Here is a 22,642-nt window from a genome sequence, read left to right as displayed (position 1 = left end):
TTCTCGAAAATATTTATGGCCTTCAAATGTCATTTTCATATTAATTTGTCCTCTGATAAAATTGGGATAATAATTTTATTTTATTTAAAAAGTTGTATTGAAATATATGTAGTGCAATCATCACAATCATCATTATCACCATCATCATCAGCAGCAGTAGCAGAACCTTATCTTCATTAACGATATTGCATAATAACATGGCATTATAGAAGATGCAGATTAACGATCATAAATAAATTAACTTAAGGGAATTTTTTGTGTGTTGTCGGTAGAAATTGAGTTAGGATTATTCAATAGTTGTTTGCTCACACATTAATCGCACAAGAATATCGAAATGGCCAAGCTATTAGGGAGATTTTTTTCTTGTTTATAATCTTTGCCATAGTGTTAACATATTCTTATATTACGTTGTGGAGCAAATTATGAGGCGCTTTCTAACCGCAAGAAAAGGTACTATTTAATTAATTTGTCTATTAAATAGGATTAGATTGGATAGTCTCTTGTTTTGAAACAATTATAACTCGTTCATATTCTCCTCTGTTTATACATGTCTACGATTTAGGAAAATCTTTTGGACAAATAGAGGACAGTTCCCGAAAATTGAAATGGCTAATGCGGACGGGACAGAACGAGTGACGCTTCTCGATGGTGATGTGGATTCTAATTTCACGCATCCGACTGGAATATGCCTTGATGCTACCGGTATACATTTTGAAAGAATGTTGCTTTTGCAAATATGTAGTGTGACCAAACGTATTCTGCCGGTTGTACAAAACTTGCCCTTGTACTCGGGACTCAATACTATATTTAACCAAAATCCTAAACCTAACCCAATACTCAATGTCAACACTTGTCATAACTCGTTACTGATCTTTGACGCAATAAAGCCCTGAGCAATTGTCGCAGGAGATAATGATGGGTCACCATCCTCCGACCACAGTTAATATGTGCTTTATTTTGTTAAATATATAGGGTAAGCCTGACTAGGGTGGCCATCGGAATTTAGGTTAGGTTTAGATTTGCTTTGGGCTAGGGTTAAGTTCAGGTACACTATTGGATCCAGATTGGAAATCAGGAAATCAGTTAGTATAAGACAGGGAAGGAATTACCATATCACCGGAGCATAGCTTGAATAAACCTCCCAGTAAAGTAAGAATTTATACATCAATTTCATTTATTTATTTATTTATTTCGTTTTATTTTAACAGGGTAGCCCCATCAGTAGTTAAAAAACTGTTTTACTTCGGGGCCCTGCATAACATAAAATTAAATATAAAGACATACACATACATGAAAACATCATTACATGGTGAATAGTATACATTTTATATCAGAAAGAATACAGATTAAATTTCAAATGCAAATGTAAACTCAGGAAGTAAAAAAATAAAAGAATCCAAAAAATCAAGTCATCAAAAAAACATACATAAACAAGTTTTGAAAACAAATCCTTATATCGTAGTGACAGTGTTTTTAAACATAATTATACATTATTTGTTTAGCTTGAAGGATAATTGTGAGAAATACAGTAATCTGTAATTATTAAGTACTAAAATTCAAGTTTGTGATAGAGGCTCCTTATTTGCGTGTACTATGTTTTGGGTATTATTTACATTTTTCTCAAATAACTTGTGCAAAAGGACTGCTTTGTTTGGCATTTCGTACCTCACTAGGGAGGTTGTTCAAGATCACTGCACCTTCAACAGAAAAGGCCCTTCTACCATTTTCAGTTTTAACTTTGGGGATGACTAATCCACGAGTTTCAGCGATTTTAGTGCTATAACGATGTGTTGTTGCAGACTGAGTAAACATATCTTGGAGATAGGGGGGGGGGGGGATTACCGTTTACAATATCGAACATGAGTTTACATTTCTGGAATCGCCAACGTTTTCCATGTTCATCCATTTGAGTTTTGAGAACATTTCTGAACTCGGGTTAAGTACATTCATTTGGAGAACAATCCTAGCCATCTGCTTATGCAACTTAATCAGTGTATCCCGAAGACCTTGATTACCATTTGACCATGAGGTGCAACAATAATCAAAATATGGTAATACCAGTGCATTTGCTAATAACTTGGCACTGTCTATCGTTAGATATTTTCTGACACGTCTCAACAGTGCCAACCTTGAAGCAATTTTGCTGAAAGTATGCTTAATGCGTTCATTCCAGTTAAGTTGCTGGTCCAACCTCACTTCAAGATATTTCACATTTTCCACATGTCTAATTTGCAGACCATCTATCTTTATGTCGATTGGTATCTCGATATGTCGTAGTTTTTGGGGTGTCCCGAGAAGTAAGAAGTTGGTCTTGTCCGCATTAAGGGATAGTTTATTTGGTAAAGCCATGATTTAACTCTGTGTAGATCACTGTTCAATGTACTCTCTGTGTCCTTTGGGGGTTTAAGGCAATGAATATAATCGCCGTTTCATCGGCATACAACATTACCATACTACACTGTCGCTCATAAAGGTGGAATATTTTTTGTTTACCCCATTTAATGAAATTATTTTAAAAATAATTTTAAAATAATAGATCTAGATAATTGTATACATTCTCAGATTTTATTAAATACTAATTTGCCAATGTGTGTTTTGCGTGACTGCTGAAGCATGTGCATGCTACAATGCTTATCAACTAGGGGACCTACGCTCTTAAGTCATAAATGACAGTAATGAGGATAACTGCCCCGCAAAAGGGCACTAATATAGCACATCGACACGGTTTTGATCCTGGGGCCTCTCGGTTACGAGGCTATTGCTTTGTCACTGAACCATGACTGTACGCAGCGGGGACTAGAGTAGGGGGCAGTTTTCATTAATATAAAAAAACACAGAAAATGCAATAAATTTTCAATAATTTATTGCATTTTTACATTTTATGTAGGTCATTTCCCCGACGTGTCGCAACCCCGCGTCGGCAGGATTTACCGTCATTAATTATACCCACACAGTCACGACACAAAGTTATAGGCCAATGCAAAAATATTGAAATTAAATCTTCCTATATTCTATTTTGTGTCCCTTTTCAATTGCCTTTAGCCTTTTCTTTTCTCTTTTCTTGACCTTTTCTTTTCCATGTTTTCTTGTCATTTTCTTTTCTTTTCTTTTCCTTTCTTCCTATCTTTTGTTCGCTGCAAAAGGGAGCATTTATCTTTTACGGGGCACTCCTGCTATGTCGGCGGAGCATTTGTCTTCAACGGGGTACTTTGGGGGAAGGAGCAATGTTAGAGCATTTGAATTTTACAGGGAACTTTTTGGGAGGAGCTGTTCGGAGGAGCAATATTGTCGGTGGAGCAATTGTCGGCGGAGCAATTGTCGGCGGAGCAAATGTCGGCGGAGCAAATCTCGTCGGAGCAATTGTTGGCGGAGCAATTGTCGGCGGAGCAACTGTCGGCGGAGCATTTGACGTCGGAGCAAATGACGCGGAGCAATTGTCGCTTTTTGCGGAGCATTTGTCGGCGGAGCAATCGTCCGCGGAGCATGTGTCATGGATTCAAAACAGGCACTAGAATTGCTGTAATAGGGGATGGGCATACCATGGTATCTTGATGGGTATCTCATTGTGATGGATGCCCTAGCTCTTCCATTCACCATTAATAGGATTAAGCGATTGATGGTATTCATCTTTTCCAATCAAAGGGATAGTTACCAGGGCCACAATGAAGTAGAATGACCAGAGCATAATTCCTTCCATTGTTGTTGAGACAGGTAACTACTGCTGCACGTAATAGGTTGGACAGCTATGCACAATGTCGTTGACCATGACTTAGGCAGCTGTAATATGGTACCTCAAGTCCAGTACCATGCAAAGGAATTTTTTCCAAAGATTTGACTGTTGGTCACCTGACGAAAAATGACTGATGTCCTCTCAAAATAGTCTAGCTGAGACAGCAAATCCCAATCATTCATCTGGTTAGTCTACAAGACACTTACACGGAACTTTACGGTACTTTACAATATGAAAACGAGAGAAAAATATTTCTGTGCAATTGAAGCTAATACTACAAACCTGTACAAAATATTCTTGTTTACAATCAGTGTATCCCAAATGATCGATTGGTGACGTACATTTGAAGGAACTTTGCAATGGGTATACATAATTCCCCAAGGGTTACATTACTCCTGAAACCTTTCAAATATCATTATAACTAATTGGACGTGTGTAAAAACCGCAGGATCATGAATGGGCAAACACATATAACTGAATAAGGAATTCTATATAATGAACACCTAAAAGTTGTTGTCCTTATTCCTTTAATCTTTCATCAGAACAAATACTCTACTGGACTGATACAACGGAGAACACAATTGAACATCTGGATCTAGATGATAGACAGCGCGCTACATCACTTAAATTTGTGTCCGATGGTCACCCTTTTGGGATCGCAAAGTATTTTGAGGATATCTACTTTTCTGACCACCTGTACAACGGAGTCTACGCCATCGATTTTCCGGCCGGAAACGTAGCTCTTGTAGACATGCGGGTTTCTTTCGTAGCAGAGATTCACATTTACGCAGGTAATCATGATTAAGTATAATGTTTATGGTCGAGAGTGCAAACTTTCACTAAACTAATATAAAAAAAATTCGTACGATTTTGTTGTTGAAAAGGGGGAGAAGTGCGTTTTCATTCTTTAATATAAGATATTTGTTGAAAGCGAGAAATTCCACTTCATACGTCAAGGGGATACATCCACAATTTTCCGATAGACAAAATGATAACTCAAGAGTGAACAGTAGCGTCACCGCACATTGTACTAAATTTGCTGAAACAGCAGACTCTAAGTTAGAGTCTGGTGGGGCGATCGAGTGCTTCACTGCCATTCAGAATGACTAAATGATGACACAAGATGCGATACAACCTAAAACCAACACAGACAAACCCAAACAAAATACGTCACATCAAGGAGGTACCGTCTGAGAGAAGGAGGCAGCGGGTGGAGAATTTAGGTCGCCAAATTGGACTGATATTCTTAAGGCCTATGAAGCAGCAACAAGGAAAGCCATGAAAATCCATGTACAACCCTCCCAAAAGACGCCATCTGTAGCACATTTTACACTTTAAATTGACGAAAAATGCCCTCCTTTATGAAGATAGTTTGCAAAGCTGGCTAATCCAATCTGTTTGATTTTTCTATTGCAAATTAAATTTACCTTGCTTGTGCTTCCTTTTCAAAAGTTATTTTATTAATCATTCTGCTAAATGACGGATTCATGCTTGGAAAGTGACCATTTTTTTCAATTTTTCGGAAAAGTTTTTTTAATGTGATTTTACGGTAAATTCATCGATGTATAAACCAAATAACACACCTTTCTTGAGAGCAATACATTTGTCAGAAAATATCTTCGTATGTCCACTTTCAATTCAAGATTTCAAAAGTGTGGAATATAATATACTGTCCATGCACTCATGTCTCTTACATACGACCACTTTTTTAGATAGAAAAGTCCTCGAAATAAATTTTTACAACTAAATTTTGAAAGCAACAAAAGGGGTGACCTTATATATTTCTAATCAATGAATATTTGTTTGATTAATCAAACAATTGAGGCGAATAGGAGACCTTATAGTACAATTTTTCATGTAATATTGTTTAAACTGTTCATTAAGATTGATATAGTATTGAATGCTACACGCATAGCTATTTCAGGCTGCCTACAGCCAACAAGAGTAAATGAATCTTGGGCCCCTTTTCACAAAACTTTTAATCAGTTACAAACGAGAGTTTTTGTTATAAGCTAGTGAAATCTTTACTTCTGATTGATTATCAGCAGATTTACTAATGATTTTTGTAATTTTCCATTGAAAAAAAGGCATTGTGAAACGGTTCCTTGTACTTGTTGTGTTGTATTGCCCCATCACATACCAGACGAGAGGTTTCATCGGAGTTAGATATAACTAAGCAAGATGACAACCCTCTTTACCCCCTTTATGGGCATGGACACGCAAAACAGAGACTCAAATCAAGACACAGTTTTATCCACTCTACTAACCATTGATAACTCCGCCAACAATTGAAGGATGACCATATGGACCAATTTTCATTAGTCAGTACTGCACAAGCTGTCATTCGGACCAAGCGAATCTTTGCCACCAGGTTCAAGTGAAGCATGGCCCACCTGGTCCTGTCTATTTAAAGTCGCCGGCGGACTAGAACGGTATGATGCAAAGTCATCAGGCATACATTGGGCTTTTGTGAAGATAGATGAACTAGGTGCGGCTCTGGGAAGGTACATAATGATGAAACACCGTTTAGTCTATGCCCCTCCTCCCAGAAGACTGTAACCCAGAATACCTATGTGGTTTAAGCGTTAAGGCCAGATCATGCATCCTCAACTGGATCGGCCTTTTGAAGTAACACAAGAAGAAGAAGTTGAAATTATTAAAGTTTACTAAAGTTATATGTTCCTACTCGCAGATACGTCTTGTCCAGGAGGAAACTTTTGTGCATCCACTGGGACATGCGTTATTAACCGACGTCAACCGGATGTTACCTTTCGGTGTATTTGTGACGAAGGATATAACGGAAACAACTGTGAATCAAGTAAGAAAAGTATGATAGTAAACTATTTATGAAGAGCCATTGTTTCCCATTGACTTGCCTAGATGTCTTTCAGAACGACGATTTTACTGTTGTTACATCACGTGTCACGGGGCGACAACAAAGCGAGCGGAAATTACAAAAAGTTACGAATTTAAAGCGCTCGATACTAAGCAGGTAAACCAATCAAAAGCACGGTGAGTGAAAATTATGCTGTTTTAAACCATGTCAAGCACAATGTAGGGAAAAAGCATTATTCCTACATTTAAGGCAGTTACCAAACTGATCAAATGTGATAGGCATGTTAGGGGAGAAGAAAATATTTGTTTTGCCTTTTCAATGGTACTATGCAAAGTTTGTTCTATTACGGCGAAATTTAACAAATTATGAACAAAAATGTCATTTGATATCTTTTTGGATTAACGGTTATGAATAAAATATACTGAAAAACAAAAACGGTGTACCAATTATACAGAAACATTAAGTGTGGTGTCCCCACTTTTACTAATGATAATAATAGGCAATTATATGGCGCCGTTTATGTTAACAATTCTATTCCGAGGTCACAAATTAATTATTACCCTGGCTTTAGCCTAACTGCTCTAGAATTTCAAGGAATTATTTCATGCCAGGTACCCATTTATCTCACCTGGGTCGAGTGTGGCAAATGTAGATTAATGCCTTGCAAAAGGACATTAGTGCCGTGTCGGGGATCGAACCACGACCTTCGAATTTCAAGTCAAGTGCTCAAACCTCTCTCCTACGACACCCTTAAAGACGGAAAAGAGGAGGTTAGGGCATCATAATCAAAGTCCGACTTTTGCCATAATTTCAATGAACCTTCATAAACAAGCTATGCATTCCAGTAGGTTTCTGGAATTTGTCAACTATTTTCTTTATTGTGCAAACAATTGATATGAAATGGAATAAATTCGAATCAATCAATCAAAACTAATGTTTAGTTGAAAAATAAGTCCTTTTAGATGACAATTGAACTACTTTTTAATATGAAATTACTTCAAATACAATGTATTATTGTGTATTAGTTCCCTTCCATTATGCCCTTTTCGCGTCTTTCCAAGTTATTGTCATCAATCTTTTTATGAACAATAATTACAGATATCACCGACTAACTTCCTAGATTTGATGTCTTATGTCTTTTAAGAGGTAAAATGCTTTAAAAAAACACACAATAGTCTGTTATATCATCTTCAACATCAAGCATTTCAATACTTTACACATTTACTCTAGCTAACATAAGCTCTAGCTAACAAGTGAATATCTGGATGCAAATTATGAGAATGATTTACTATAAAGTAAACAAAGATAATTGTCCAAATAAGTTTTTGCCAGAATCCAACTGTTCTTTAGCACAATCAAACCACGACATAAATTCATTTATAGTTATTTTCATAAGTAAATTCTTAACCTTTAACAGTTGTACTATTGTTTAATCAGTTGTTCCGCCTTAAATTGCAGATATCAACGATTGTGATCCAGAACTTTGCATGAATGGAGGAATTTGTACAGATGGAATAAACTCCTTTACTTGTGATTGTGTTGCTGGTTATACCGACAGTACCTGCTCTACAGGTTAAATATATAAATATATTTTGATTCTGATTTCCTTTAAAAATGTGTACCTTCTTGCCAAATATATTTATGTGATCTATATTTATTTGTCTCAAATATAGTTTCTTTGTAATATTATTTTACCAAGTTATCAATTTGTTTTGAATGTTACACAATCTAATTAGCGTTGCATATTGATTACTTGTGTGATGGATTAAAAACAAGTTACAATGTACTTCAGAAACGAGTCAGAAAGCAGATCCATGATTATTGTTCGAAATCTCGAGCAATGTACACACTTCATCACCCGGCAAGGATAAAAATGCAATGAATCGCAGACTGAGACAACTGATTAAAAAGTATTTGCCTTTGGAATTGTAATGCTCACGGTTATCATGTTAAACATACATCATAATTAACACATTTTACAAGCATGAGGATATCATTTTAAATTTATAGGAAATTTTCGACGTCAAGCATTACAATGGATTGTGCATTTATTGTAGCTTATCATTACATATCTAGGAGCAAATGAAAATGGTTAGAAACGAAAGAAATTGTGCATATTATAAATAAGTTTTTGCCAAAATCCGAATTGTTCGTTAGCAGAACCGAACCACGACATGTGAGCATTTTTGTTGTTGTTGTAATAAGTTAAGTCTTTATTTATAATTACTATATATTTTTTTTTAACAGCTCTTTTTGTGGACGAAAAATACAAGAAGGTTGGAATGTCAAACGGGGAAAATGTATCAATAAAATATATACCATAATTGTCCTAGTTCTTTGGTTTATGGTACTATTGTTTAATCTGTTGTTCCGCCTTAAATTACAGATATCGACGATTGTGATCCAGATCCTTGCATGAATGGAGGAACTTGTACAGATGGAATAAACTCCTTTACTTGTGATTGTGTTGCTGGTTATACCGACAGTACCTGCTCTTCAGGTAAATTATACAAACATATTTTGATTCTAATCCCCCTTTTACAATTTTTCCCTTTTTCTCGAATTTATTCAGGTAATCTATATTTATTTGTTTAAAACATTGTTTATTTCTAATGTTATACTACAAAGGTGTCAATTTATATTGAATGTGCCAAAATCTAATAACCGTCAAATATTGAATACTTCCGTGATGGATTAAAAACACGTTACAATGTACTTCGGAACCGACACCAAGAACAAATTCATGATTATTGTTCAAAACTTCGGGCAATGTACACAGTTTAACAACGGGCAAGCTTAAAATTGCAAAGTATCGCAGACTGAGACTAATTAAAAAGTACGTGCCATTGCTATTGTAATGCTCGAGGTCATCAAACAGACATTATACTTCATATTTCTTACAAGCATGCGGATATAATTTTGAACTTTAAGGACATCTAAACTCAAGCATTACAATGTATTGGGCATTTATTCTAGCTAATTATTAAATGTCTTGAAGCAATTGGGAATGGTTTATTATTTAATAAACGAAGATAATTGTGCATACTATCGATATAGCCACAATCAAGGTTCGGAACCATGTGCACTTGGGTCTAAAAATGAAGTATGCAATAGAGCAGTTTCATCAACCCCAAATTGTTCATCCATACCCAAGGGTTAATACCCTCCAATATCCTGGAGAAAACTATCTTGGTTATAATTTTATGAACATCAATACAACAGGGGTGGTAGGTGTTACGGACACTAAACTAAGCTACTGGAATGGAATTTTCAAGCATTATTTACCTTAACACACAAATATTTTGCACTTTTTGGGGGAATTTCTTGGCCATTTGTGAAAAATTAAACAATTCACACTCACTTCAGTCCATTAATTAGATTCAGTATACACATCAGAGGTAACACAAGGTCAAGTATCATAAATGCCATTATTTTCAAAACCTGAAACTGTTTAAAAAGCCAACCAAACATTGGTAAATGAAACAAATTCCAAAATTAAGTCCCATATGTATACATATAAAAACAAATCAATTTGTTAGGAAGGGTCATTTCCTATAGGATGTTCCGGATACTACATTTTATACATATAGTATACATGCTATTCTTTGATACTTTTGATTTTTGATTTTGTTTCTGCCATCATTTTTGTTGATGCATATCTTGAGGCCAAGAGAGAGTATGTTTTCAAATCCGCCTTACCAAGTCTCTCGGATAGGACTTAAAGGGAAGTTCTCCCTTTCAATAGAAGCAGACAAATCTGACAAACAGAAAATATATTTGTTCTATGTAGTTCCAGGGGTGGCCCCATTTTGGGTAATTTTTTATTCTTCTCCATCTGCTTTGTTCACGTTTAAACATTGAAAGAAGCCTAATTTAGTCATAAGAGCATGAAAAAAGCATAGCTATTTAGACAATAGAGGAAGATGAAAGAAAACATGAAACAAAAAATATATATATATATGATATAATGAGGAAAATCATGAAGAAAGAAGGAAGAGGAGAATAAAAAGGATAACAACTTTAAAAAGACAAAGAAGAATAAAGAAAAGGATAAGAATTAGAAGTAAGGAAAAGGAAGAACAATAAAATAGCATAATCGAGGCATGGAAACCCTATATATTTGAAAATACGAAAAGACGATGTATTTCATTATTTTGAGAAGTAACTCTGAAAAGATTAATGTATCTCATAGGACCTTACACGATACGCTCAGTGAGACCAGAACATAATATGTTTGGGAAAGAAAGTTTCCATGGTGTCCTCGTATCATATGTGCTGTAGGATATATTCAGTATTTTTTAGAACCCATTTTTTTTAGGAAATTGTTAAGATAGTGTTGGAAAATTTTGGGTCATAAAAAGACCACAGTCTGTACTTTATGAAGAGTATTTCGACTGGCACAGTGATATACTTGTACAACCTTAGACAGTGTACGCCGTAAAACAGAAACAAAGTAATAAAAAAGAAGAATTGATAATACATCTATTTGCAAAATTGTGGTAAAATAAAAAATCATTTGTGATACGTTTATTCAATAATCCTCAGATGTTCGGTGATCGTTGATTGTGGCAATTAAACCATTAGTCATAAAATCCTTGGATATATATACAAATGTCGGTAAACAAGTCGAAAGCGACCTCAGTCTAATTTTTCTTTCTCTCTCTCTCTCTCCATTAAAAAGTCAGCTTAATTTATCTAGAGATATTGTGAGCAAAAATGTAGACGATGAGATATTTCATAATTTATATGTAAATCCCCTCAAGGGGATGTCCTCAAAAGAATGTATATTTCCATAGTCCTCAGGAGACACTAGTCATACACGCACTGATGCGTGCGCATGTGTATATATGTGTATGGACATAAACCTCAATGTAGTGACTTTTTTAGGTAGGCAATTAAATGATTAAAATAATGTATTTTCTCATCCATCACACATATTCGATGTCATAGACAGCTTTTACAGTGTTAACATTTCTTTTAGAACACTGTTATCCAGAAAAGGAGGTACAGTTTGGTTTACAGGCCTTCATATTACTCCTTCTGTAGTTTCCGTAACACTGGCTTCTACTCTTTTCTACCCTCGATATGAAACTAAAACACGATGATGCATTTTAGTTTATACTTTTTTTTTAACATCTTACTAATATTGTTGAAATAAAATATTGATATCAAATTACTCGTAAGGCAATTTTGTTTTTAACTTTTGAATTAAATTCATGGAAAATAGCTTATTTTTTTGGATAATATGCAGGAGAAAACCTTCAGGGAAAGAGAATTTGTTTCATTCATTAATAAGATCAACTGTATCAAATCAAATTTAAATTATAAATTAGTAATATTTAGATATCACGCTGTATTTTTACACCATCACACACTTGTGTCACGGACACTACACACGTTACGGACACTACACACGCCATTTATTAAATTGCACAAAAAACTGTTATGCTTAGCTGAACTTTATTATACCACAGCTAGTCCCCGGGGGTAGTTACAAGAAGCAAAGTATATAAGAACTTTGAAAACATTTTCATAAATCAGGAATGACACCGTTACGGACACTACAGGAAATTCCGGACAAAATTTATGATCGGAATGTGGGTATATATGTTTGTAAAGTTTGTATCTATGTTTGATTTTTTTGTTTCTGATGATAGGACAACATGTTACTCAGAAAACATAACTAATTACCAATTAATATAATGCTAAGAAATATGAATTAAAGAGGCAAAATTGTACTCAAAAATTATTTTTCAGAAAAGCGTTACGCTTGTCTCTCTTCACAAAAATGACCACTGTATCGCAATTCTTGGGTTAATTCTCAAGCCGTAAAAAAAAAATACTGAGTGGAGATAACAGGACTACGTGATAGCATGGGAAGATATGGCATATCTTGTGTAATTCCATAGTAATTATGGGGCTTTCACATATACACTCCGGGGCCCGTACGGCGAGTAAAAACAGACATTTTGGGAATTTTCGGCCGGTATCCGGCCGGTTGCCGTAAAGTTCTTACGGGCGCCGGGACAGTTTTGTAAGCCTTACGGGCGCCGTGGTGCTGAGTTGGCTGCTCCCAATTCTCCCGGCGTTTTTATCTGACCGTTAGGCCGTAGAAAGCCCGTAAAGGACCCGTAGGGCACCTTACGGGTCCCTTGCGGGCCCCTCACGATTTTGGGGGTCAATTCTTATGAGAAATCGTTACGGGCGCCTTGCGGTGCTCAAGGGTTCCGTTCGTGTACCCTACGGCGCCCTCACGGCCCCTCAAGAGCCCCGGGTGATATGCACAACAACAGGCGTTTGCCGTCTGGGGGCCATTTAAAATGAATATTACCCGAGCGGGTCCCTGACGGCGGCATCTCGAAATGTACAACGCAGTTTTGAATACAGGAGGTGCTGATACTAGAGGACACATACAGAGTGAGTCAGAAAAAATGTCCCACTTTTTAAAAGTTGTATTGTTTGAAGTATGAATATTAAATCATGAGTTTCATGATATGTCTTGATAGAGTTATCCTCCCAGTACATTTAGGTACCATTTCCATTTGAATCTCTGCATGCATGACTGAACATCAGACAATCTTTACAAGACTGCCGAATCTCACTTGCGCCAAGTTGCTAGGTGAGGAATAAAATAATGTTGTGAACAAAGACAGTCATTTTTTTTCAATTATCCAATTAACCAGACAGACAAAAACACACGCACACACGCACACACACACATTCACGTACACACATACACAATTGCACACGCACACAAATGAGCATTCCATTCCCGACAAGGCCCACACAAATTGTTACTTTTTGTCGGGAATTCTTCTTATCGTACGAAAAGTTGAGTGGCCGCCGTCCTCTTGGTGCGTATTGGCGGATGTTGTGCTTCATGATGATTATGATGATGATGATGATGATGATGATAATGATGATGATGATGAAGATTAAGATGATGATGATGATGATGACATGATGGTGGTAGTGAATGTGTACAAAAGGGAAAGATTTTTAGGGTTATGCCACTTAAACATTCAGCGATCTTGATAAAAATCAATGCTCAATCAGAAAAGGGGGTAATTATGAAACAATTGTCACTGTGTGTGTTGTGTGTGTTGTGTGTGTGTCTGTGCGTATGCGTGTGTGGGTGTGTATGTGTGTGCGCGTGTCTGACTGTTTTTGATCAATGCACTGTTTTATTCCTCACCCAGTAATTTGGCGCAAGTGAGATCTGGCAGTCTTGTGAAGATTGTCTGATATTCAGTGATGCATGCAGAGATTCAAATGAAAATGGTATCTAAATGTACTAGAAGGATAACTTTAGATATATATCAAGATATATCATGAAACCCATGATTAAATATTCATACTTCAAACAATACAACTTTTTTAAAAGTGGGACATTTTTTTCTGACTCACTCTGTAGTTCAGTCCACCGCACGGCACCCGTCCGGGCGCCTTGAGGACCCCGGCCGGGCCCCGGTAGGGCACCTTCCGGGGGCCATCGGTACACCTGCTCATCGGACGGAGCCGGCCGGCACTCGGCCGGCACCCTTACGGACGCCTTGCATTTCACTCGACTAATTTTCTCCTGGCACCTCCCGGGCGCCGCAGAATATGTGACAACACATGCCGTAGAAATGAAAATCGGACGGTTCCCGTACGGTCTCTAAATCCACTGCAAGCTGCCGGGTAGGGAAATCGTACGGGGCCCGGTTTATATGTGACCTAGGCATAACACCTAATGAAAAAATACACATTTTCGAAGTGCAAATGACTAACAGCCAAAAAGTGGTATTTTGGGCCCTCTATTTAATACCATTCTCACACAGCCAACACAAATGAAATTCAAACAAAAGTTGTTGCCTGATGAAGAACTCATATGGCCCAACATTTCAGGCGAAAAGACATTTGATAAGATGACACTGTTTTTCCAAGAGAGATGCGTAACACTGTACGTAGAATGGTTGCACCCTGACTGTGGCTATACCGTATAGGTTGTTGCCAGAATCCAACATATTCTTTAGCAGAACCAATCCCCGACATGTAAGCATGTTTTCGTTGTAATAAGTAAAGTCTTTATTTTTAATTAGTAAATTTGCGTTTTAACACCTTTTAGTTTAAAGGAAAAAATGCATGAAAGTTGAAATATTAACTTGGGAAATATATCAAAACAATATCTTCTATAATTGTTCTAGTTACTCCTTTTGCTATAATTGTACTATTGTTTAATCTTTTATTCCGCCTTGAATTACAGATATCAATAATTGTGATCCAGATCCATGCATGAATGGAGGAATTTGTACAGATGGAATAAACGCTTTTACCTGTGATTGTGTTGCTGGTTATACCGAAAGTACCTGTTCTACAGGTAAACTATACAAACATATCGTCGCTGTTTTCACGAAGTGACGGTAGTGAAAAAAAATTGCATTCACTTTGCGTTACGATTTTCCTCACTACCGTCACTTCGTGAAAACAAGAACGAGTTTTGATTCTGATTCCCTTAAAAAAAATATGCCTACTCGTCAACTATATCTATGTGATCTATAATTATTTGTTAAAACATTGTTTATTTCTAATGTTATACTACCAGGGTATCAATCTATATTGAATGTGCCAAAATCTAATAAGTGTCAAATATCGAATACTTGTGTGATGTATTGAAATCGCGTAACTATGCACTTCGAAACCAAAGAGTAAATTCATGATTATTGTTCGAAACCTCGAGCAATGTACACAATTTAGCACCGGGCAAGCTTAAACATGCAGACATTGAGACAACTGATAAAAAACTACGTGCCCTTGTCATTGTAATGCTCCCTGTTATCAAATAACAGAAATTATACTTGATATATTTTACAAGCATGAGGATGTGATTTATATTTTTAAGACATATTTTACGTGAAGCATTATAATTATTGCGCATTTATTGTAACTAATTATCAAATGTCTTGAAGCAAATGGGAATGGTTTATTATGAAATAAATGCGAACTCAATTTAATTATGTAGTAAACAAAGATAATTGTGCATAAAGGTTTTTGCCAAAATCAAACCAGTTAATTAGAAAGAAAAAAAATGACGACATGAAAGCATTTTAATTTTGGTAATTCTTAAAAGTCTTCATTTTTAATTATTATTTTTTCATTTTAACAGTTATTTGTTTGAAGGAAAAATTCACGAAGGTTGACATATCAACTAGGGAATGATATAAATACGATATATCTACCATTATTGTTCCACATACTACTTTGGTTAGTATTGTCCTATTGTTTAATCCGTTGTTCCGCCTTAAATTACAGATATCGACGATTGTGATCCAGATCCTTGCATGAATGGAGCAACTTGCACAGATGGAATAAACTCCTTTACTTGTGATTGTGTTGCCGGTTATACCGACAGTACCTGCTCTACAGGTTAAATATATAAATATATTTTGATTCTGATTCCCCTTTTAAGATGTGTGCCTTCTTGCACAATATATTTCAGAGATATATATTTATTTGTCTAAAATAATGTTTCTTTGTAATATTATTTTACAACGGTATCAATTTATATTGAATGTTACACAATCTAATTAGCGTTTTATATTGATTACTTGTGTGATGGATTGAAAACAAGTTACAATGTACTTCAGAAACGAGTCAGAAAGCAAATCTATGATTATTGTTCGAAATCTCGAGCAATGTACACACTTCATCACCCGGCAAGGATAAAAATGCAATGAATTGCAGACTGAGACAACTGATTAAAAGGTACTTGCCTTTGCCATTGTAATGCTCACGGTTATCATATAACATACATCATAATTAACACATTTTACAAGCATGAGGATATCATTTTAAATTTATAGGACATTTTTTACGTCAAGCATTACAATGGATTATGCATTTATTGTAGCTAATCATTAAATGTCTAGGATAAAATGAAATTTGTTAGAAACGAAAGAAAATTTGCATATTATATATAAGTTTTTGCCAAAATCCAAAATGTTCGTTAACAGAACTGATCCACGACATGTGAGCATTTTTGTTGTAGTTGTAATAAGTAAAGTCTTTATTTGTAACTAGTATATATTTATTTTAACAGTTCTTTGTGTGGACGAACAAATCTAAGAAGGTTGAAATGTCAAACGGGGAAAATGTATCAATAAAATATATACCATAATTGTCCTAGTTCTTTGGTTTATCGTACTACTGTTTAATCTGTTGATCCGCCTTAAATTGCAGATATCAACAATTGTGATCCAGATCCTTGCATGAATGGAGGAACTTGTACAGATGGAATAAACTCCTTTACTTGTGATTGTGTTGCTGGTTATACCGACAGTACCTGCTCTTCAGGTTAATTATACAAACATATTTTGATTCTGATCCCCCTTTTACAATTTGTGCCTTTTTCTCGAATTAATTCAGGTGATCTACATAATTTTGTCTAAAATAAAGTGTTTTTGTTGGTAATATTATATTAAAAGGTATTAATCTATATTGAAAGAACAACAATCTAATAACCGTCCAATATTGAATACGTGCGTGATGGATTAAAACACGTTACAATCTTCTTTGGAACGACTCAAAGAGCAAATTCATCATTATTGTTCAAAACCTCGAGCAATGTACACAATTTAGCACCTGGCAAACTTAAACATGCAAAGTATTACAGACTGAGACAACTAATTTAAAATACGTGCCTATGCCATTATAATGATCCAGTTCATTAAATAACAGACATTATACTCCATATTTTTTACAAGCATGTGAATATAATTTTTAATTTTTAGGACATTTAAAACTCAAGCATTACGATGTATTTTGCATTTATTCTAGCTAATTATTAAATGTCTTGAAGCAAATGGGAATGGTTTATCATTTAGTAAACGAAGATAATTGTGCATACTATAGATATAGCCACAGTCAGCTAGGTTCAGAACCATTTGCACTTGGGTCCAAAAATGAAGTATGCTATATAGCAGTTTCATCAACCCCAAATTGTTCATCCATACCCAAGGGTTAATACCCTCCAATATCCTTGAGGAAACTATCTTGGTTATAATTTTATTAACAGCAATACAACAGAGGTAGTAGGTGTTACGGACACTACACAGAGCTACTGGTATGATATTTTCAAGCAATATATTTTGCACTTCTTTGGGGAATTTCTTGGCCATTTGTAAAAAATTAAACAATTCACACTCACTTTAGTCCATTAATTAGATGCAGTATACACATCAGAGGTAACACAAGTTCAAGTCTCATAAAAGCCATTTTTTTCAAAACCTGAAACTGTTTAAAAAGCCAACCAAACATTGGTAAATGAGACAAATTCCAAAATTAAATCCCATATGTATACATATAAAAACAAATCAATTTGCTAGGAAGGCTCATTTCCTATAGGATGTTCCGAATACTGCATTTTATACATATAGTATACATGCTATTCTTTGATACTTCTGATTTTTTATTTTGTTTCTGCCATCATTGTTGTTGATAATAATACACAATATTTATAAGGCGCTTAATACTGATGTCTCTAAGCGCACCATATTCTGACTAAACAATTTGATGCATATCTTGAGGCCAAATTACAGAGAGTATCTTTTCAAATCCGCCTTACCAAGTCTCTCGGATAGGACTTAAAGGGAAGTTCTCCTTTTCAATTGAAGCAGACAAATCTGACAAACAGAAAATATATTTGTTCTATGTAGTTCCAGGGGTGGTCCCATTTTGGGTAATTTTTTATTCTTCTCCATCTGCTTTGTTCACGTTTAAACATTGAAAGAAGCCTAATTTAGTCATAAGAACATGAAAGAAGCATAGCTATTTAGACAATAAAGGAAGATGAAAGAAGACATAAAACAAAAAATGATATAATGAAGGAAATCATGAGGAAAGAAGGAAAAGGAGACTAAAAAAGGAAAACAACTTAAGAAAAGACAAAGAAGAATAAAAAAAAAGGATAAGAATTAGAAATATGGAAAAGGAATAAAAATATTAAAAAAAAGGAAGAAGAAGATTAAACAAAAGGATAATACAGTACATTATGTAGCATAATCAAGGCATTGAAACCCTATATATTTGAAAATATGAAAAGACGATGTCCTTCATTATTTTGATAAGTAACTCTGAAAAGATTAATGTATCTCATAGGACCTTACACGATATGCTCAGTGAGACCAGAAAACTATATGTTTGGAAAAGAAAGTTCCTATGGTGTCCTCGTATCGTATGTGCTGCAGGATATAATCAGTATTTTTAGAACCCATTTTTAGGAAATTGTTAAGATTGTGTTGGAAAATTTTGGGTCATAAAAAGACCACAGTCTGTACTTTATGAAGAGTATTACGACTAACTAAGTGATATACTTGTAAAAACTTAGACAGTGTACGTCCAAAAAACAGGAACGAAGCATTAACAAAAGAAGAACTGTTAATTAATCTATTTGCAAAATTATGGTATAATCAATAATCATTTGTGATACGTTTATTCAATAATCCTTAGATGTTCGGTGATCGTTGTTGGTGGTGGCAATTAAACCATTAGTCATAAAATCCTCGGATATATATATATACAAATGTCGGTAAACAAGTCGAAAGCGACCTCAGTCTAATTTTTCTTTCTCTCTCTCTCTCTCTCTCTCTCCATTAAATAGTCAGCTTAATTTATCTAGAGATATTGTGAGCAAAAATGTAGACGATGAGATATTTCATAATTTATATGTAAATCCCCTCAAGGGGATGTCCTCAAAAGAATGTATGTTTCCATAGTCCTCAGGAGACACTAATCATACACGCACTGATGCGTGCGCAAGTGTATATGTGTGTATGGACATAAACCTCAATGTAGTGACCTTTTTAGGTAGGCAATTAAATGATTAAAATAATGTATTTTCTCATCCATCAGACATATTCGATGTCATAGACAGCTTTTACAGTGTTAACATTTGTTTTAGAACACTGTTATCCAGAAAAAGAGGTACAGTTTGGCTTACAGGCCTTCATATTACTCATTCAGTAGTGTCCATAACACTGGCTTCTACTCTTTTCTACCCTCGATATTGAAACTAAAACATAATGATGCATTTAAGTTTATAATGTTGTTTTACATCTAACTAATATTGTTGAAATAAAACATTGATATCAAATTACTCGTTGTCAAATTTGTTTTTATCTTTTAAATTAAATTCATGGAAAATAGCTTATTTGTTTGGGTAATATGCAGGAGAAAACTTCAGGGAAAGAGAATTTGCTTCATTCATCGAGAAGAGCAAGTCTGTCAAATCAAATTTAAATTGCAAATTAGTAGTATAATAGCTCTATTCCCTATTTTGTTTGTATCTTAAACGATTATTATTAAAAAAAAAGTAAGCTTCATGTATTTTTTGTATATGTTTATGGTTAATGATGTTGCCTATTATGTGTATAAATGTATCTAATATATTTATCCTTTTATATGTCATTAATTTTATTTATGTTAAAGGTATTATGTCCCTTTTGCAGGCCAAAAAAAATGAAAAGGTTAAATTCCAATGGCATTTGAAAGATAATACTAATTTAGAACTCCCCTTAAAAAGAGGGGGCTTAAAAATGTCTTTAAGTGGGGGAAATAACAACTATTTGTTGTCAAATTGACTTAGGAGCTATAGAGCCAATAAGTAATAGTCTTGATTGTCAGACCATTGTACCGCATGTTGGTACGTTTTATGCTGCGCAAAGATTCAATCAGTTTAGTTTTGGCCATTACAAGAAGTGTGTTATTGATGTAGACAAATCCTTTACAGCTCATTTTATGTATGTTATTACCAAAACAGAAAAAAGCCAGTCAATCACTAAATAGTGTCTGACAGTGAAGTCTAGCAAGTAAACGGGTTTCCTTGCATAATTTGAATATTAGGACACTGCTAAAGTTTACATTTCACAGATAGGACATATATGACACATTCATAATTCCTTCAAAGTTCTACAGAATTAGAGGTTGGCTGCAAAAGGGACATTGTATCTTTAACATGTATAATGCTCAGTATATTTTAAATATCATGATGTTTTTACCTCGTATAAATGACCTTTTTTTTTTTACACCATCACACACTTGTGTCACGGACACTACACACGTTACGGACACTACAAACGTCATTTATTGAATTGCACAAAAACAACTTTTATGCTTAGCTGAACTTAAGTTTAGCACAGCTAGTCACCGGGGGTAGTTTCAAGGAGCAAAGTATAAAAGAACTTCTAACTAAATTTTCATAAAATCAGGAATGACACCGTTACGGAAACTACAGGAAATTCCGGACAAAATTTATGATCGGAATGTGGGCATATATGTTTGTAAAGTTTGTATCCATGTTTGATTTTTTTGTTTCTGATGATAGGACAACATTTTACTCAGAAAATATAACCAATTACCAATTGATTTAATGCTAAGATATAAGAATTATAGAGGCAAAATTATACACAAAGCTCTTTTTTAGAAAAGCGTTACGCTTGTCTCTCTTTACAGAAATAACTACTGTATCGTAATTCTTGGGTCAATTCTCAAGCCTTAAAAAATATACTAAGTGGAGATAACAGGATTACAAGAAAGCATGGAAAGATATGGCATATCTTGTGTAATTCCATAGTAACACCTTATGGAAAAATACACATTTTTCGAAGTGCAAATGAGCAGCCAAAAAGTGGTATTTTGGGCCCTCTATTACCATTCTTACATAGCCAACACAAATGAAATTCAAACAAAAGTTGCTGCCTGATGAAGAACTCATATGGCCGAACATTTCAGGCGAAAAGACATTTGATTAGATGACACTGTGTTTCCAGGAGAGATGCGTAACACTGTACGTAGAATAGTTGCACACTGATTGTGGCTACACCGTATAGGTTTTTGCCAGAATCCAACAAATTCTTTAGCAGAACCAAACCCCGACATGTAAGCATTTTTTGTTTAGTAAATTTGCATTTTAACACCTATTAGTTTAAAGGAAAAATGCATAAAAGTTGAAATATCAACTTTGGAAATATATCAAAACAATGTCTTCCATAATTGTTCTATTTACTCATTTTTTTATAATTGTACTATTGTTTAATCTTTTATTCCGCCTTGAATTACAGATATCAACAATTGTGATCCAGATCCATGCATGAATGGAGGAATTTGTACAGATGGAATAAACGCTTTTACCTGTGATTGTGTTGCTGGTTATACCGACAGTACCTGCTTTACAGGTTAACTATACAAACATATTTTGATTCTGATTCCCTCTAAAAAAATTAAAATCTAATAAGTGTCAAATATTGAATACTTGTGTGATGTATTAAAATCGCGGAACTACACACTTCGGAACCGACTCAAAGAACAAATTCATGATTATTGTTCGAAACCTCGAGCAATGTACACAATTTAGCACCGGGCAAGCTTATACATGCAAAGTATCACAGACTGAGACAACTGATTAAAAATACGTGCCTATGCCATTATAATGATCCAGGTCATCAAATTACAGACATTATACTTGATATATTTTACAAGCATGAGGATGTGATTTTTATTTTTAAGACATCTTTAACGTCAAGCATTATAATTTATTGCGCATATTTATTGTAGCTAATTATTAAATGTGTTGAAGCAAGTGGAAATTAATTATTATGTAGTAAACAAAGATAATTGTGCATATAGGTTTTTGCAACATCCAACCTGTTAATTAGCACAACAAATGACGACATGAAAGCATTTTCTTTTTAATAATTCGTTAAGTCTTTATTTTTAATTATTATTTTTTCATTTTAACAGTTATTTGTTTGAAGGAAAAATTCACGAAGGTTGACATATCAACTAGGAAATAATATAAATACGACATATCTACTATTATTGTTCAACATACTACTTTGGTTAGTATTGTACTATTGTTTAATCCGTTGTTCCGCCTTAAATTACAGATATCGACGACTGTGATCCAGATCCTTGCATGAATGGAGCAACTTGTACAGATGGAATAAACTCCTTTACTTGTGATTGTGTTGCTGGTTATACCGACAGTACCTGCTCTTCAGGTTAATAATACAAACATATCTTGATTCTGATCCCCCTTTACA

General features: G+C 34.8%; 1 protein-coding gene across 1 annotated transcript in view; it reads left to right on the top strand.

The window, feature by feature from the left end:
- The window catches only part of LOC100890079 (low-density lipoprotein receptor-related protein 6), a 39,485-nt gene extending 16,880 nt beyond the window's left edge, over nucleotides 1-22,605 (top strand). Inside the window, exons 4-11 of the mRNA XM_030995918.1 lie at nucleotides 563-702; nucleotides 4,273-4,521; nucleotides 6,423-6,548; nucleotides 8,025-8,138; nucleotides 15,858-15,971; nucleotides 16,785-16,898; nucleotides 21,662-21,775; nucleotides 22,487-22,605. Of these exons, the coding sequence (XP_030851778.1) occupies nucleotides 563-702; nucleotides 4,273-4,521; nucleotides 6,423-6,548; nucleotides 8,025-8,138; nucleotides 15,858-15,971; nucleotides 16,785-16,898; nucleotides 21,662-21,775; nucleotides 22,487-22,605 (1,090 nt within the window). The remainder of the gene's footprint in view (nucleotides 1-562; nucleotides 703-4,272; nucleotides 4,522-6,422; nucleotides 6,549-8,024; nucleotides 8,139-15,857; nucleotides 15,972-16,784; nucleotides 16,899-21,661; nucleotides 21,776-22,486) is intronic.
- Nucleotides 22,606-22,642: the final 37 nt, after the last annotated feature.

This window comes from Strongylocentrotus purpuratus, unplaced genomic scaffold, assembly GCF_000002235.5.
Source record: "Strongylocentrotus purpuratus isolate Spur 01 unplaced genomic scaffold, Spur_5.0 spur5_scaffold_3, whole genome shotgun sequence".
NCBI lineage: Eukaryota > Metazoa > Echinodermata > Echinoidea > Camarodonta > Strongylocentrotidae > Strongylocentrotus > Strongylocentrotus purpuratus.
This window is presented reverse-complemented; position numbering and strand designations above follow the sequence as displayed.